The sequence below is a fragment of the Talpa europaea genome (assembly GCF_964194135.1).
Source record: "Talpa europaea genome assembly, chromosome: 3".
NCBI lineage: Eukaryota > Metazoa > Chordata > Mammalia > Eulipotyphla > Talpidae > Talpa > Talpa europaea.
Window position 1 is genome coordinate 49,614,281 of NC_140069.1, and position 19,631 is coordinate 49,633,911.

Sequence of the window (19,631 nt, forward strand, 5' to 3'; positions counted from 1 at the left end):
TTGGCAGATTTGCGCTCCAGGGTGTCGCAAGCCGAGGCGGCGAGGACAGGGCGCGTCTCGCTTAGCCAGCTCGGCGGGATGCGGCGCGGACAGCGCTAACCTTCCCCTCGCTGGGCACCGGGAGTTCTCGCTTCGGGCAGCCGTCCGCGCGGTGGTAGAGGGGATGCGCCTGGGACGCGCAAGGCTCCTGCCGCGAGCTGTCGCCCGGAGGTGGACGTCCAGCAGGACTCATCGCAGGACCGCGCGGACCGCTGCCCCCCGGGGCAAGCGGCTGCGGACCCTCGGGGCCAAGTCTTCCATCAGGATGCCCTGGGCGCCTCCCTGCTGGTGAGGATGCTCTGCCGCGCAGCTCTGTATCCCCGGTCCCGGTTCCTGGTGGGCACGACTGCACGGGCCCTTTGGGTTTGGCCAGAGGGTGAAAAAGTGAGTTTAGCGATTGAATTCGAATTCTGAGAGCCATGGACCAAGGAAGTGGGCTGCAACCCCAGGCGGGAGAGCAGCTGGAAGCAGCCGCCACAATAGGAGCTATCCAAAATAAATGTGAACCAGAGACCTTTAGGTCCAAGAGTTTACCCGTCCTAAATAGCGCCTCCTGCCGGCCAGACCCGAGTCCCACGAGTGTAGACACCAAGCTAAGCTGTGCAGAGTCTTTGGGCCACCAGGAATCCAAGCAAGGCCTGAACCGTTTGACTCCCAGCGCTTCTGCCCTGTCCACTTCACCAGAGGTGGCAGGACTAGCTGACTGTAACCACAGGGTGGATGTCAGTAAAACCGTGTCGGTGTCCTCCGCTTTGGCCACGCTCCAAGGCAGAAGGTGCCTCTACTTGGTTCTCACGGATTCCCGTTGCTTCCTGGTCTGCATGTGCTTTCTTACTTTCATCCAGGCGTTAATGGTCTCTGGATACCTGAGCAGTGTCATCACCACCATCGAAAGGCGCTACAGTCTGAAGAGTTCTGAGTCGGGGCTGCTGGTCAGCTGCTTTGACATCGGGAGCCTGGTGGTGGTGGTGTTTGTCAGCTACTTCGGGGGCCGGGGTCGGCGGCCCCTGTGGCTGGCGGTAGGTGGACTTTTCATCGCTATTGGGGCTGCCCTCTTTGCTTTACCTCACTTCATCTCACCGCCCTACCAGATTCAAGAGTTGAACGCCTCGGCCTCCAATGATGGCCTGTGTCAGACCGGCAACTCCAGGGCGACTTTGGAGCCTCCTGCTTGCCTGAAGGACTCGGGAGGAAATAATCACTGGGTCTATGTGGCTTTATTCATTTGTGCACAGATTCTCATTGGCATGGGCTCCACACCTATTTATACCCTGGGACCAACCTACTTAGATGACAATGTCAAGAAAGAAAATGCATCCTTGTACCTAGGTAAGTCTTTCCTGTCTTCTCAGATAAGTGAACTGAAAACTCAAAAGGAAATGCTTTCTTTTACATTTCCCTGGAGATTTCGCCTCCACCCCCATCTCCTCCCACACACATATTTAAGCATTGAGTTTTAATTTACCTGTTAGCCTTAGCAGAGTATATTTTTAGTTTGAGAAAGAAACAAATAGTTGCGAGTTCTTTGAACTTATTTTGAGACTCACACTTCATATTTGCGTTTCCCAAGTCATACAAACATTTAAACGTGGGATGTCTGTCTTGCTGCCTACCTTTGGGAAAGTGCTAACTTATCTTGTTTCTCGGCTAATTGCTGTACACCTGGAAAGGGTTCTGGATGGAACAGAAGTACCTGGTGTGTGGGAGTGAAGTTTTGGATTATCTTATGCTTTCACCTATTGCTGCTTCTCATTCCTGTCCTTCACAGCAGGGCTCATGAATTACCGAGACTATGTAAAACATACTTTATTGCCTCCATACCTGCGTTTCTTTCTTATCACCTATAACACGATAAAAAAAAAAAAACATTTGAGTGATATCAAATGACCAGGTTATCTTTACACAGAAGCAACATCACAAATTGTAAAGTTTATCCAAGGCTATTTTTGTGGATGGTTGAAGACCCTCAATTATGTGCACTTGGGAGAAGAATCATTACTGTTTTCTGAACAGCTGTGACTTTTGGATTTGGCTGACTTGTATGAATCAGTTCCAGTGGACAGGGGGTGCCTGGGTTAATTACAGGGTGCTCATGTTGGGCCAGGTACTCATGTGGATAGGATAATTTAGTTACCAGAAGTCTATGAATGTCAATAACCCCCTCTACTAGCCATCTCCTCAAAACTCAACTTCTTGGGAATGGATTTGAACCTTGAAAAGGATTAATAGTAGTCATACTGGATAAAATTTTTGTTTTTCTACATTTCTCTACTAAAGTCCAACCAAAAAAGATAAAAAGCTAAAAAATGGCAAAAAATATTACATAAATTTACAATTTATTACTATGTGCTGATACAAGCTTTGTGGGAATAATAAGATTTCAAAGGACAGTGAAGATAATAACTAATTAGTAGGACTATTCCTCAGTACAACTACTGTCAACAGAAGCTGTCATACAGATGTCTGAGTCATTTGTAGTCTCCAATAACTGGCCCAAATGGATTAGGACAAGAGTTTTAGAATTTATTTTTATATTTTTTTAAAGTTTTAAAAAATATTTGTTTTATTTGTTTATGAATCCAAGAACTGGGGTAGGACAGACTTGGGGGGTAGTGAGAGGATTCCCCAGAGACAGAGTGGGGCACAGAACAGGTAGATCTAATAAAATACATTGCTGAGGGGAGCAGTCGGTGAGGCAGGAGAGGTCTGCTGTGCCATGAGGGTTAGCTTCCTGGCGGGGATTGAACTCAGGCCACAGTGGTAGGCGATAGCTTGATAGTGCCGAGACTAACTCCTGTGCCACCAGGGAGGTCCAAATTTATTTTTATTATTGAATACAAGAGAAAGAAATTTTCATTCAGAGCAGAGAGGGATGGCTTGCTTGCTACTATGTCTTCTTGTTTTCAAATATTGACAGATTTTATTTATTTATTTATTTATCTATTTATTTATCTATTTATTTATTAAAGATTTACTTATGCATACAAGAGCTGGGGTACAGGCCAGCGATGCGGGGGTTGAGAGGATTCACCAGAGAGAGAGAGTGGGAAACAGAACAGGCAGGATGACTGAAATACCCTGTTGAGGGGAGCAGTGGGTGAGACAGGAGGGGTCTGCCTCATCATGTGAGTTGCTCCCTGGCCAGGCTGGTGATTGAACTCGTGCTGCAGAGGCTGTGGATTGCTTCATAGTGCGGTGCTTAACCCCTTGCGCCACCAGGGAGGCCCCTTAAGACAGATTTTTAAACACACAGAAGAGTTCAAAGAATACCATTATTTTATTTCACAACCTAGATGCAATAATGGTTCATTTTTCATAATTACTTTATCAGCTTATGAGTGTGTATTATGTATGTAATATATATTTTTTGGATGAGGGACTAAGTCCTTTGAAAGTGTTGCAGACCCGCCTAACATGCATCTTCGGAAACAAAGGGCTTTCTTTTATGAAGCTGCTGGAAATAAACAGCTATTCTCTTAAATATCAAATAGCTAGCCCATATCCGTGTTTCCTGACTTGTCCCCTCAAAGATTTTGTATAACTTTTTTTTCCCAAACAGGAGCCAATCAAGATTCACTTGTAAAAAGGTCTTAGATGGTGCCTCACCCTTTTTTCTTTTTCAGTCTCAGACTTTTTGAAGGAACAAGATTAACTAATTTATGGAATATATCACATTGGAGATTTATTTTATTTTTTTCCTGATAATGTCACTTATATTGTTTCTCCATTCCCTACATTTCTTATATACTGGAAGTTGAGTGTGAAAGTTTGATTAGGTTCAGACAAAAGATTTATAGCCAGGCTACTTCATAGGCAATGCTGTGTATTTTATATTACACACATCTGACTATTAATTAGTGATGTTAAGTTTAATCACTTGGTGGATTGGGTGATTGCCAGATTGTTCCAATATAAACATACTCTCCTCCCTTTGAACAGTGATACCTTGACTCTATATAAACATCCCAACATTTTTTGTATTCTTGCTGATGATTTTCTTTATTTATTGTAAGAACACTAAGATTTAACATTTTAGGAAGTAATTGCCCACCAAAAAGAAAAACAACCAGTGCAAAGTAGATTCATCTTACATGGCGAGCACTGTGCTGCAAAAGGGAAACCAAAAATGAGACATAATTCCCACACCTGAGGAACTTTCAGTGTGATGAATAAATACAGACAATTCAGGGTAGGAGTATGAACTGACCTGTGCAAAAGGAGGAAAGAGACAGAGGGTGTTTACTTTCCCCCAACCCCTCTCCTTTTTTCCCTTTGCTTCTTCCTTTAGATATTGATTAATAATTGATTTTATTTGGAGAGGATTTTGATGTATACATTAGGACAGTTTTTATGGACAACTCATAAGAATTCTGTCTCATATACAATGAATCTCAGTAAAAGCTATGTGTTAACACTAGGAATCTGACATGTCACATTTAATGTTCTGAGATAGGAATTGCTTTCCCTATTTCATGGATGAGGAGACTGAGGCTCAAAGAAGTTAAATGATTTGCTGAAGTGCTTCCAATCCTGTCTGACCCAAAACCTGAGCTATTCTCCCTACTTTGTGTTCTTTGACAAGAGGATTTGATAGTCAATAGAAACCAAAGGATTTGCCATGTTCAGCAGAGTTCTGAGAAAGTGCAGAAGGACACAGAGTTGGCCCAAAGTCACTAGAACCTGATCAAAACAAGATCATTCTCTGTGGACAGCAGGTTGTGTAGATTACCTTTGTAAAAATTCAAATTCAAGAGGCTGCTCTATTCTTAGAGCATGACAGTGTTAACCTATTATGATGTGGAATTTTTCCTAATAAATAACTGGTTGAATAGTTTTGTTATTTTTTTTACAGATCTGTTCTTCCATATTACCCAACTCAGTTTTAACAGTTTTTGTCAGTCTTTTAGCTTGCTGTTAAACCACAGACAAACAAACAAAACAAAGCACAACAAAAAAAAAATGTAGTCGGTTAGTAATTACAGGTAGAAACAAATATCATTTAAATAGAATATAAACATCTATCTTAATCTTTTGAAAATTTGATATAAGCATTCTGGGCATTTTAGCTATAGAAGAGGTGTGGTCTTAGATGAAATATACCAGGCTTTGTACCCACCTAATGCACTAACTCTGTAAGGAGAGTGGGTTAATGTTAACCTGGAGCATAGAGGAAACTTTTATACATTAAGAAGCAAGGTTAGCAACTAGACCGTGATTTGTAATTGTATCTTGAGGAGAGAAGAAATGAGTTCCTTTGGGGGCAAGAAATTCATGAACTAACAGGGAAACGAGAAAGAACAGCTAACCAGGTGGAGCAAGAAAAAATAAAGAGATGTCATCCTAGAGCAGAAAATCAATACTCTGATTGAATCATAGGATAAGTAATGATTTGCGTGGGCCAAACTTTGACCAAGCTATGTGGGTGCAGCCTTTCCACCCATCTTATGTAAACCGTGATTTCACGGCCAAAAGAGAGGTAGTCTTAGAAAGTGCACCAGATGAGAATGCAGAAGAGCTGTATCTCAGTCTGGCTCTACCAAGCACTGACTGTAAAACTTCAGGCAATCCCCTTAACTTCTCCTGGTCTCTGTTTCCACTGTAATATTTTGAGGACCCATTGGGATTATGTGTGCAAGCTTTTTGCCAGCTCTAAGAGGACATACTCTTCTCTATTACAGCAGAAATGAGACTCCTTTTAGTGTGGGCAGAATGGGGAGTGGGAGATATGTTCCCCTTTCTGAATAGGAAAACCCTGAAAACTTATATTTTTTATAATTAAATTTTTTTTTTTAAGATTTATTTATTTATACAAGCACTGGGGTACAGGCCAGAGGTGCAGGAGGGTGAGAGAATTCACCAGAGACAGAGCAGGTCGCTGAATAGGCAGAAGGACCAAAGAACACTGTGAGGGGAGCAGCGGGTGAGACATGAGAGGTCTGCCTCGCCATGTGGGAATCTCCCTGGCCGGCAGGAATTGAACCCATGCTGCAGAGGCTGCGGACAGCTTCACAGAGCTGCACTCAACCCGCTGCACCACCTGGGAGGCCCTATTTTTTATAATTTTTATTTTTATTTACTTTTATTTTTATTTTTTTTTACAGAATTAAAATTTATTTTAGATGGTAAAGTTTTATACATTTTAAAAAATGAAAATTCAGAAGTCTCAGAATGAAACGATCCGTATTCAACATTATAAAGCTATTTTTAACAGTGATTAAAGTAGTGAAAACATTTTACCCTTACAAAAATGTTACAGAATTCAAATCACAACTTGGATCCTCAATGATTCAAGTGTTTTATCTTATACAGTAAGGGCTGGATCAGTTTTAAGAAAATTTTTCTGGATATGCTGGGCTCAAGTCCTCTATTATCACCATCCATCAGCTCACACAGTGGGATAGCTGGCTGCTGAAGCAATTCCACAGTGGTTGTTTTTATCTTTGGTCAATTTTACATAGCCATTATCACCCCATTCTGTACCCCTACTGTTCTTGACAATCCAAAATTTATTGTTATTTGAATCTGTTCCTTCAAAGCCATAGCCAACCACCAGAACACCATGATCCAGGTCTTCGCTGCTGCAACTTGGTTCATAATAAATATCTGATTTATAGAACTGGAAGGACGAATGGCTTGCATCAATAGCAACAGAGATAGGCCCCACAGTAGCCACTGCCTTCATAAGGGTCTTCTCCCGATTTGGGATATCCACATAGCCAGTGTCATTGGCAGCAGAAAACTCAGGCTTGTATTTACAAGTATCTGAGTCCTTTGCAAGTCTTCTGAGTCCAGCCCTCCATTGTCCTTAATATACTGGAAGGCATAATCCATTAGACCACCATTGCAGCCTTCATTGCCTTGCGACTGTGAACAGTCCACCAGATTCTGTTCACTCGATGAAACAAGTTTTCCAGTTTTCCAGAACATCTGTCCTTCAAGGGAACCAGTTGCACTAAAGGCCCAACAAGAACCACACTGGCCCTGATTCTTTATAGGAGTTACAGAGCCTTTCTTTTTCCAGTCCACAGATTTGGGGACTTCAAGCAAGAAAGGTGATTGGAACATTTTCCCCATCTTCTTTTGTTTCTCCTTTTGAAAGCCATTCATCACCTGCTTGAATTCTTCATTGGTCATATCACCAAAGGAATTCATGGCCATTGTGAAGCCATGATTCCCTAGGCTGTATTCCCGATTGTGCAGTTCAATCATTTTCGTATTTTTCTCCCACACTGCTCTTCTCCATCCTTCTTCACTCATGCCATAGAGTCTCCTATGAGTTGACTTCCACTGGGACCATTGTGCATCTAAAGTCTGATCAAATTTTGGAGAAGCTGAGCTTATTCCCAAGCAAAGGGCAATCAGGAGAAGTAAAGGATTCATGTTGCAAAAACCTGCGGCAGCCACCACTGTGCAGGTGCACAAACAGACGCACGCAGCTCTTAATAGGTCGCAGGGCCAGAAGTTTATTTTTTATAATTTTTAAAAAGGAAAGAAACATTGAAAATGAAATTAGAATATTGTATAGGGAATGTCTCCTTAGAAATGTTGCACAGGAATATCTTGCTAAGTGTTTCAGTGATGTTCTAGCTGGATTAATTAAATTTTCTGAGAACCCACAGTTTTATCACCAGAGCATGTCAACCTTTGATGAACATTTTTCTTTAATGGATGAACATTTATGTAATGCCTAGAGTAACATAACAAAAGCTCCTTTGAAGTTTGAGAGGCCTGTGGTGTCCCAGTAATACCAGTTGGTCTTTATTTATCCATATAGACTGTGGCAGAACATTTGGTGAATAAGAACCAGTTTCAGGACATAAACAGAATATTGCATTTGTAACAGTAAATGCCTGTTGGCTGCTACTTTTTTTTTTTTTTACATTTTCTTAGTCTTTTAGAAGAAGAGTGAGTTTAAAATTAATTTAGTGGGCCTCCCTTGTGGTGCAAGGGGTTAAGCATCAGCACCATGAAACTATCAACAGCTACTGCAGCATGAGTTCGGTCCCCAGCCAGGGAGCTAACCCACATGGTGCAGCAGACCTCTCCTGTCTCATCCACTGCTCCCTTCAGCAGTGTATTTCAGTCAATCTGCCTGTTCTGCTACCCACTGTGTCTCTAGTGAATCTTCTCACCCCCACCCCCTGCAGCACCTTTGGCCTATACCCCAGCTCTTGTATGCATAAATAAATAAATCTTTAAAAAAATAAAATTAATTTAGTAAGTTTAGTTCTATTTCATCAAGATTTTATCTGAATATTATATATGTGTATATACACACATACATTATTATACATTTGTTCCCTTTTTGAGCTACGTTGCTCTTTCTGAGTATGAAAAGCCTGAAACATATTTTTTAAGTTGAAGTAACATTACATTAGAACAGTATCTAAGATTCAGGTATGCATCATTAAAAATCAATATCTATATACATAATATGAAGTTTACCACTGAAAGTCCAATTCTCCCCTTCACCATATAGTTAAGCCATTTTACCCCTTTTATCCAATCCCCTGTTTCCTTCCCTTCTGATAACCAATAATTGTTTTTATAGTCTAAAAGTTTGCTTTTGTTTTATTTAGTTCATTCATTTGCTTTGTTTCTTGAATATGCATATGGATGAAATCATACAGTGTTTGTCTTTCTTTGCCTGGTTTATTTCACTAAGCATAATAAACTCCAGGTCCATTTATATTGTTGCGAATGGTAAGATTTCATCTTTTTTTTTTTTTTATAGCTGAGTACTAGTCCATTATGCATGTATACCAAATCTTCTTTATCTAATCATCTGTTGATGGGCACTTAAGTTGTTACCAGCTTTTGACTAGTGTAAATAAGGCTGCCATCCATGTGGAGGTGCCTATATTTTTTCAAATTAGAATATTTATAGTTTTCCTATGCCCAGAAATAGGAAAAATGAATTGTATGAAATTTCTGTTTCTAATTTTTTCGAAGAATCACCATACTACCTTTCATAATGTTTGCACCAACTTACATTCCCACCAACAGATTATAGGGGTTCCTGTCTCTCCACATCCTCTCCAACACTTGCTATTTCTTGTCTTTTGAATAATAGCCATTTTTGCATGGATGAGGTGATATCACATGGCGCAACATATCTTTTTTTATCATAGGGGGAAGAAAAACCCAAGTCACTCCTTAGAAACTTCGTAAAGAAAAATCTTGATCACATTTTAGCAGTGTTATATGGAACAATTTATATCTCTATATAAGATTTATTTGTAGTAATAAAAAACAGACACACACACACAGAGCCTCCAGGCCAATGTTTTCTAGAACCATATCACTAAGTGTATCTGTGGCTTTAACAATTTGGGCATTTATCATCTTGATCAACAAGCTTGCAGGGTAGTCGATTAAAGGCTGGTACTGCCTTGGGTGGGGCCAGTGCCCCTCTCTTCCTGCTGACTCTTTGCAATGACTACTGTGCCTCAGGGATCACAGCCTGTTCCTCACAGAAGTAGAAAGTGAAGGAAGTAGCCCCTTCTTCTCAAGTGTGCCCTGTTCACTAGAACGGTCTGTTGGCCACTTCTAGCAAATGCGATTTTGGGGAAGGTCAGTTTTAGAATTTTTAGTCTGAATCAGAGAGGAAGACAAGTGAGATAAGTGTGGACTGAGTACCAAATGGCCTCTTAAAATGCAGGACTTCTCCCCTCTCCCCCACCCATCAGTTATACTAATCCAAATGCCATGTGGCCCTAGTCTTACTGATCTGTTTGTTGGTATTTTGAAAGAGCCCAATAAATAATCCTGTTTCCCCTCACTTGAGTTCTGAGTTAATTTAGAAATAAGTCTAAGCAAAAAGCACAAGGACAGCAAATATCATTTTTAAAACAAAAAGCAAGGTTGAAGAATGTAGCACATCTTTGTGCAAATAGACTTTCTAATAACCCAGTGGCAAGTAGAGTTACCCCCTCAGCCACAGGCAATGCTGGCCCCCAACAACGTGGCATCCCCAGGTCCCCCTATGTGGGGGAGATCAGGGGTTGCATAAGTAAGACATATGCCAATGTGGAGCAAGCCAGAATTTTTACTTCCCTTCTGCAAACTCACTCCCTAGAGACAAAAAAGAGTTGTTGAGCTGAGTATCTCAGGTTATTTTCAAATCCAGTCACATCAATCCCTCCCCCTTTTCTGGGGGTGGTAGGGGGTGGGGAAAAGCCAAGTGGAAATATACACTCTTTCTTAAGACAAATGTTTTATTCTGCTTTAGTTTTGCTTGTCTTGTTGACAAATGTGTTCATCTTTGTAAGCCACAGAAAATCCTTTTGGGAAGTAGACTCTGTATAAATCATGAATACATAAAAAATAATCTCCACTGAAAACAAACATGAGGGAGAATGTTGATTGAGAGATTTGAAAAAATGATCCAGGATACATGGAGAAATAACTGGAATGGATGCAGTGTCCAGAATGAGAACAGCTCAGTATCTGCAACCTGTGGCAGTTCTTGTAGGATGTTAGTGAATTTCACATATACCCGTGACAGAATGGATATAACTTCTGTATTCTTAGCAATTGTTGAATTTATAACAGCTTCCTGGTGGTCACTTTTGGTCTCTAAGCCAAACTAATCAGTGTAAGATGCTGAGAAACAGACTTCAGATTATAACTGAAAAACAAAAGGGTTTACTACCTGATGGTGGAAAAGAAAGTAGGGTGTGCATTGATTTGTTCAGTAAACCTACAAATTAGTAGTATTTATAATAAAGCTTTCAAACTGATTTTTATTGACCTCTTCCTTTACAGTGTTATGAATTCTGTTATGTATGTGGCCTAAAACAGTCTTGCAGATGAGTGGATAAGAGGATGTGGCATACATACACAATGAAATACTACTTAGCCATGAAAAAAGAAGTGTTCCTATTTGTGACACGTGATTGAAACCAGAAGGGATTATGCTAAGTGAACTAAGTTAGGAGAAAAACAAATACTTGGTGATTTCATGCATTTGTGGATTATAAGGAAAAAGCAAAGGAACAGACACAACTATACCAAAACAAACCCTAGAAATCTGACTGCAAAATTGAGGCTATCAGAAGGGGAGGGTCCCAATGAACTATGGTAGAGAATCAAGGGTGCTTTAGTGGGGGATGTGTATGGTAACATCAGAAGAGGTGTGCATCCATATCCCTAGATAATATACAGTACTGTAAATAAAAATTGACACAAATAATTTAGTATTAAAAAACAATGAAGAAGCCAAAAATGACCCTTCAGAAACTTTAACATAAGAGTGCATCACTGGGAGACCCTGTTAAAATTCAGATTCTGCTTCTGTTAGAGGTGGGATCTGAGATTCTGCATTTATCAGATCCTCACATTGAGGTCAGCATGACCTTCACTTCAGGCAGAATGAAGAGCAACAAGAGTATAAAGACCACAGATCTTTAGCTCTTTACACAGGTGGGCAGTCTCTCTTGGGACTTGGGGTTAGAGTCACTGTTGGTGAAACCAGCTGCTGTTTGAAGTTCTACTTCCTCAGGAAGAACCCATGATCTCTTACTGCATTTTCAAAAGTAAGATGTCAGTTTTGAGTAGTTCATAAACAGCAGCTGCTTTTTTAAAATTTCATAATTGTGTGCCATTTTTATCAGTACGAGCTCAGTGGGAGAAGGTGGCTTTGGACAAATTGTGTTCATATTGATATTAACCAAGGGAAGCACCGCTGTCTTCATTCCTCCCACCATCCTGAGGCTCTGTACTGACAGATTTCTCAGTCTGGTGGAACTCAGTATATTAGAGGTTATGTCTGTGAGTTTGCAACCCCAGGTAAGCTCACTTATATGGCTCTTTGGTGGGTGGAAAAGAAAACAAACCCATACATTTGTCTCTGCTTTTAAATTTTTAAACAATCTAGAAATTTTAGCAGTGAATTGGGTGTTTGCTGACAGAAAAATGTAAGATTTGGGCATATTGGAAGTGGTTAAATAGAGTGTGGTTCAGATAGTTTCCCTTTGCAAAAGGGTGGTCAAACAAAAAAGGGACCAACCAGATTGGTTGGCTGAGTTGTCTCCTTCAGCGATAGTTTAGCTAGGATGTGTCCTAAAGATCATTTTATTTAGCCCTCTTTGTGCAAATGAACATTTGACAAGTGAAGAAACCCAGACTCCAAGGATTTGCTCTATGGAAAACAACATGGCAGTTTCTCGAGAAATTAAAAATAATTGTCATGTGAGCCCGCAGTCCCACCTCTGGGTATATATCCAAAAGAACTGAAAGCAGGAACTCAAAGAGATACTTGAGTTGAAGTTCATAGCAGCATTATGCACAATAAAGAAGTGGAAGCAATCCAAGTGCCATAGAAAGAGGAATAGCTATAAAAACGTGGCATATGTATATAATAGGATATTATTCAGCCTTAAAAAGGAAAGAAATTGTAACACTTTCATCTACAACCTGGATGAATCTCAAGGACGTTATGCTAAGTGAAATAAGCCAGTAACAAAAAGACAAATATTATATGATTCCTTTAAAGTTCTAAGAGTAGCCAGATACTTTAAAAAATGTAATTTTTATTTATTTTTAAAATAACTTATTCTTTTAATTGTGGTAGCCAGATTCTTGGAGACAGAAAGGAGAATGGTGGTTGTCAGTGGCTAGGAGCAGGGAGGAATGGCCAGTGTTTATGGGTAGAGAATTTAAGTTTTGCATGATGAAAATTCTGAAGATTTTTTTGCGTAACAATGTGAATATAGTTAGCACTATTCACCTGTACACTTAAAAATGTTTGTTGAGGTAAAAAAGATTAAAGAATTTGTCCAAGTCATACATCCAACTAGTATGCAGTCTAAATTGATTATGTATACATTATAAACCTATTTGTATGAAAATAAATTACTGCTAGATAAGTGGAATTTAGGACAAGCCCTGGATATAGCATCATTTCTCCCCAGACTATACAACCTTCTGACACATATAGATTGACATGTGCCTCAACTTCCACCATGACTTTTTTTCAAGCATGTGGCAATTTCAAGTCATTTGTTTTGGGTATAACTTAAAAAAAAAAGAATAGGGAGTTTGGAAAATAAAAATTGGGGCTAAGTGGATTTGAGAGTAGGCGTATTGGAAGGAAACCTTCAGAGAGAGAAATGAAAGTGAAGACATATGCTTGGGTGTTCGAATTTTACTGAAGTGTCTTAGGGGGCAAGAGACTGAATTTTTGGAAATGGAGATTGTGGGTCCATATTGATGTGTTTCTGCTGTGTCAGGAGCTCCTGCAGGACCTGTGATCTCACCCTATGTTCTCCCCATTTTAGAGAAAAAGGGACGTGAATTCCACAGCCACCTGGTCCTCCTCCAGAACAATTTACAGTACTCAACTGTTGCGCGTTCTAAATCTCAGTTCCCTATCGAAAACTGCATAGGTTACAGGTGGTTTTCAACTAGGGGTAATTCTCACCCCCAACTGTAACATCTGGAGTCATTTTTTTATTTCTTAACTTAGAGGGGGCCCACTGGCATTAAGTAGTATTCTGGCGAGTGCATGGGATAGGTCCTCACAACAGAATTATCCTACTAGGAATTGCTACTGTTATGCTTGAAATTTTCTTACTCTTAAGCATTCAAATTACTTAGCATCTTGTGATTTTTATATCTTGGAACTAGAAGTAGAAATTGCTTGGTGATGACTCTGAAAGCATTGACCATTTGGATGGAGGAGACTGAAAAAAAAATCTGTCTTCTAGCAAGAAAAGGACAGGAAATATAAATTGATGGTGTACTACCCCTTGCTACATCATTGCTTGTTAGATACCATAGTATCTGTACTATATTGTGAAGTTTAGGACAAGCTATAATATACTATAGTAGATTATTTTTAGTAGGAGTAAAAATAGGAAGGTTTCCATGGTTTTAAAATAAACTTTTATTGTGGCTGTAGTTCCCATCAGTTTAAGGAAATTTTAAGAGAAAAAAAAACAGAAAAAAGCTTAATAATATTAAACTACTAAAGAAAATTTTAACCACAGAGATTTTCTGGACCATATTTTTGGAGTTGGAAATACTGTAACCCTTGAAGAGGGAATGATGTGTGTGAATGCATGTGTGTGAGTGTGGACACACTCAGATCCCTCTGGATCTGAGTTCTGTTTTAGTGGTGGTTGGCTTTAGTAAAGAAAACACCAGGATGAAGAATTCTGGAAAGTCACAAAGCAGTTAATCAGCATTCTAAAGCACAGTTCATCAACCAAACAATTGGACCTTTAGAGGAGATGGAGAGTAGGTTTAATGAGAGGTTATAAAATCTAGAATTTCTTTTGAAAGGAAATGTGAGCTTCCTTAACTTAAAAAACAAGCTTTTAATATGTTTTCATATGTGGGGTCTAACAAGGACTAGTTTTAACAGCAAATATATTAAAGAAAAATGTTTAATATGTGCCAGTCATTTGTACTAATTGTTTTATCATATTTTATCTTCAGAGAACTCTATCTGGCAGTTACCTTTTTTTTTTTTGTAATAATAGGTTCATGATATTATATTTACCATCAACCATTTTTTAAGTGTACTCCTTAGTATTATTAAGTTTATTCATATTATTGTGCCACAGATTTCCAGAACTTTTTCACCTGAAAATACAGAAACTCTATACCCATAAACACTAATTCCACCTCACTGCAGCCCTTGACAGCCCCGTTCTGTTCCTATTCTTCAGGAACTTTAGATACTTGATATGAATGGAATCGCACGGTATTTGTCCTTTTGTGACTGGCTTACTTTTCTCAGATTAATGTTCTCAAGGTCCATCCATGTTGTATCATGTGACAGGATCTTTGTCTTTTTACTAGCCATGTAATATTCTATTATATGTATATGTTCCGCTTTCTTGATCCAGTTATCTGTTGATGGACACTTGCGTTGCTTCCACTTCTTGGCTATTGTGAATAATTTTGCTATGCTCAAGGATAGGTAAATATCTCCTTGAGATCCTGCTTTCAATTTGGATATATATTCAGAAGTAGGATTACTGGATCATATGGTAACTATTTTAAATTTTTTTAGGAATATTTTTTGTGTCTCTTATCATAGCTGTACCATTTTACATTCCCACCAGAATGTACAAGGGTTTCAACTCTGAATCCTCACCAACACCTTTGTTGTTCTTTTGAAATTGGCCATCCTGATAAGTACGAGGTAATATTTCACTGTAGTTTTGATTTGTTTTTCCCCAGTGATTAGTGATTTTCAACATCTTTTCATGTGCCTCTTGGTCATTATATTTCTTTGCTAGAGAAATGTCTAAGTCTCTTTTTCAGATTATTATTTTTGTTGTTGAGTGGAGAAGTTCCTTAAACATTCTTGATATTAATGCCTTACCAGATATATCCTCTTATTCTGTAGGTTGCCTTTTTTTTATTTGAAAAAAGTCTTTCTTACAAACTATGATAACAGGAATTAAAAACCCTCCATGCTCTGTAGGTTGCCATTTTACTCTGTTGATTGTTTTCTTTGATGCACAGAAATTTTTAAGTTTGGCGTAGTCTCGTTTGTTTGTTTTTTGTTTTTTTGTCTATGTTTTTGGTGGTGTATTCAAGAAATCACAGCCAAATCCAATGTTCTGTAACTTTCCTCTCATGGTTACTTCTAGGAGAATTAATAGTTTTAGGTCTGAAAGACTAACTGAAAGTTAGGACTTTAATTTCATTTGGGTTCATTTTTGTATATCTTGTAAGGTAACAGTCCCACATCATTCTTTTGCCCATGGATATATTAAACAAAAACATTTACTATATGCCATATATGCCAGGCATTGTGCTAAAGATTTCCCAATCAGCATACCATTGAAAAGGTCTCTTTTCTTCGTTATTTAGCCTTGGTTCCCTTGTCAAAACTAGGCAGCTACTTTTATTTTTCACATTTTGTATGTGAGAAAGTCAAAGTTAAATAATGTATTCAAGGTCATCTAAAATGTGGCAAAAGCAGGTCTCAAGGTCATCATTCCAAAGTCTGTGATCTAACCACCCACCTTTTGGAGAGAGGTGCGAATGGAAAAAGTTTTTAAACTTTTTGGTATACCCTTGGCTGAGTTTCTTAGTTGCATTATATGTAAAGGAGATTAGGAGATAAGGTCAGTGTTTTCTGCCTGGGATTTTTTTTTCAAAGATTTATTTTTTATTTATGCAAGAACTGGGGTACAGGCTAGAGGCGCTGGAGGATGAGAGGATTCACCAGAGATAGAGCGGGGAGCAGAACAGGCGGACGGGTTGAAGGCACTTCTGAGGGGAGCAGCAGGCGGGACAGGAGAGGTCTGTCGCTCCATGTGGGAATCTTCCTGGCTGGCCGGGAATCCAACCCATGCTGCAGAGGCTGTGGACAGCTTCACAGCACTGTGCTCAACCCGCTGCGCCACCGGGGAGGCCCCAGGTCAGTGTTTTCTTAGATTACTTAAGTACTCTGGTTCTGTGCCTTGTTCAGCTTAGCTTGATAGGCTCGTGCACTTGGGACTTGGGTCTGGAGAGGAGTGGCTGGTTCTGCCTTTCCTTGAGACATCAGAAGTAGGCTCTTGAGCATTTCCTTATCCCCTGAGGGCGTCAGTATCTTACCTAGAGACTGCTGTCCTTGGGGAATCAGTCATTCCTTTTGCTCTTTTTCAGGCAACTGTGTATTATCTGACGGTAAATTCAGAGTTTCCTTCTCCTCCTGGGAGTTACGATTGCTTGCAGAACTGTCACCCTACAGAAAATGCTAATGCTGGTTACCTCACATAACTACAAGGGCAGGTGCAGGTAACTCTTGCTTAAAAGCAAAGAGCATATTCATACAGTTAATATTTTCAGCAGGGTGAAATTACACAATCTGAACTTGAATTGTAAATTTTCAGACTTTCTAGTATGGGAATTCTTAGCTTTAATACTTTACCAATAATAATAATAGGTTTTGGTCTTGTCAGGTGTATTTCTACTTTTTTTTGGCCTTATGTTCATTCTTTGGAAGGGCAAATAAATTGTAAGGTGATTTTTTTTTTTAAATAAAAAGTAGGGAGAAATTTAAGTGAACAAGACTTAGGGAATCCAGACCTTGGTCTTTCAGACTGTAACCAACTTCTTTTGAATGTAGAAGGGTGGACCAACTCTCCTCATTTGCAAAGTGTCTTTGTATTATCGGGGGGAAGTTATGTGCCAATGTTTTGTCTAGAAATTTACTTCTGTCCCTGGTGTTGAGTTTCAACTGGAAGGGGGAAACTTTCTTGATTTTAGCTGTATTTTAATGGCTTTCATTTAGGTGAAGGGCACCAGCAACTTTTAAAAAGATGAGCAAAATCTGAAAATTTTCCTGTGAGAAAGACTTACTCTAATATATGTGTCTATAGATCTATAGATCTAAGAATAATGATTCCAAAATTTGGTTTTGCTGCTCTTTAAGATGTCTAAAGTTATTTCTTTGTTAGGAAAACCTCAAAAGAAAGTTGTTTCAATTTCTTTAATAGGACTGGTGGGGAGCAATTTCTTTAATAGGACTGGTGGGGAGCAATCAAGAAAGGAAGAGTGAGGGATGGTACATTCTCAATAGCTAGATTCAGTGCTTTTTGGGGTATGCAATAGTCTCCTATAAAACACACACTTTCCTTCCTCTGAGGTTCTAGAACCAGGCCTCACATGGATTCTCATGGAACATGTCTGTGTCACTTATGCAAGGTCTCATACCCCTCTCGGAATGATTAATTTAGGAATGAAAGCTTCCAGGTCATCGAGTCTTGTAGAAATACTCAGACAAACATAGATGGCCAGTTTGTAATTTGACACAAACTCAACTGTAATTACTGATATGACTGATCACATCATGTGATCTTTCAGGACCTGTTTCCTTTTCTATAAAATGTTCTAGTTTGAGCATACCAGGAAATTTATAGTCTAATCTATAGTGATTTTTAAAAAACAGTTTAACTAAGGATTGGAGCATTAGAGGTGGAAAATTGTTATATATTTTATACTCCATTTTAAAGACTAACCTCAAGAACTGTCTCCTTATAATCCTTAAGGAGCTTACAATATAGTTTGTCTATTTATTTAGCACCATCTATTCTGGACAATTTGAGATGACCTGTGTACAAAGTCTAGTCAATCATTTGACATCTCAAGATTTCAATTTTCGTGTTTGTAATCGATGGAACTGAACTAGAATTTCTAGATCATATTCTCTGCTTTCTTTTGGATCTACTGTGGTATGATTCTAGAAGTAAACATACTATAGGCATTTGAATCTTGTAGGTTAAGGGTGTAGCTCTTGGATAAAAATGGAGCTACCATATGATATAACAATTCCACTCCTAGGGATCTACCCAAAAGACCCAAAAACATTAACTCAAAAGGATATTTGCACCCCTATGTTTATTGCAGCACTATTTACAATAGGTAAGACTTGGAAACAACCCAAATGCCCCAAAATAGATGACTGGATCAAGAAGATATGGTGTATATATACACAATGGAATACTACTCAGCAATAAAAAAGATAAACTAATGTCATTTGCAGTAACATGGATGGAGCTAGATGGGATTATGCTCAGTGGAAATAAGTCAGAAGGAAAAAGAAAAATATCAGATGGTTTCACTTATAGGAGGAATTAGGGGAACCAAATAAGGGATCAGGGGAAAAATAACATAAAAACACAATAAAATAAAAATAAGCAGACAACTATAAATCAGAGACATTCTGCGTGGGAGGGGTAGGGGAGGGATCAAAATGAGGGTGGGAAGAGCATAAGAGACTGTGGTGATGGTGCACTGGTGAATTGGTGGTGGAAATTCTTTGGGGACTACACCTGAGAAAAGAAAGCAAACATTGTACAAAAAATGAACAATGATGTAAAATATATATAAATAAATTATTAAAAAAAAAAACAACAGTCTAGCTGTTGGAGCCGGGTGTCTGAGTTCAAATCTCAACTTTTATGGCCAGTGGTGTAACCTGGGGCTGTTCTGTGGCCTTTGTCTGCCTGACTCCTTTTATTACCGTGGGGATCATAGTGAGCCAGTGTGAACTAACTTCTGTGATGCACTTAAAGCAGGACCAGGCCCAGCACATGATGAAGCACTCAAAAAAAGTAGGCTGTTATTATGTTTAAAAGACTAATCCTGTTTAGGAAAAAGCATGGTGTTAACTTTTGTTGTAGCTAGCAGGGTACAGCTTCTCTTGTGGAATTTCTGAACAGGTTGCCTGCCTCACAAGCTTTGTTCAGTGTGCTCCTGTTAACTGCACTTGCTGGGGTAATTGTGTGTTAGCCTTACTCTGAGTCAGAAGACATATGGTTTCCATTACATCAGGGTACTCTTGGCTGGCCAGTGCCTCTTCTGAAGACATCCACTACTCCTGTGTGTTCTTCTTCCCTGTCCCCGGCACCCTCCCCGCCCCCCCAGCTTGGACTCTGTGCTACCTTAGTCTAGAGTATCCCAAAGTATCCCTGTTATCCTTCCTACAAGTAAAGGATGACCAGGGGAGAGAGAAGACAGAGCTTTTGGGTTATAAATAGCTTCCTGATGAGATGCTCTTGCTAAGGGTTTCTGATAAATGTGATGGGAATTGTTGGCTATAATCAAGTTTAATTGCTAAGGAGCATAGGGAAGTAGCCCTA

The 19,631-nt window shown here is 39.4% G+C and overlaps 2 protein-coding genes across 4 annotated transcripts in view; one reads left to right on the forward strand and one right to left on the reverse strand.

The window, feature by feature from the left end:
• Positions 1–458: 458 nt before the first annotated feature.
• The window catches only part of SLCO5A1 (solute carrier organic anion transporter family member 5A1), a gene marked incomplete at both ends in the record, with an annotated part of 134,313 nt that continues 115,140 nt past the window's right edge, over positions 459–19,631 (forward strand). For all 3 annotated transcript variants that reach the window (XM_084229372.1, XM_084229373.1, XM_084229374.1), the window contains one exon: positions 459–1,368. In XM_084229372.1, the coding sequence (XP_084085498.1) occupies positions 459–1,368 (910 nt within the window). The remainder of the gene's footprint in view (positions 1,369–19,631) is intronic.
• Positions 5,752–7,419, reverse strand: LOC311168118 (procathepsin L-like; the record flags this gene model as incomplete). Its single annotated transcript, XM_084229449.1, is given in 2 exon segments — positions 5,752–6,816; positions 6,819–7,419. Coding segments are annotated over 2 exon segments (993 nt in total). The 3' UTR covers positions 5,752–6,424.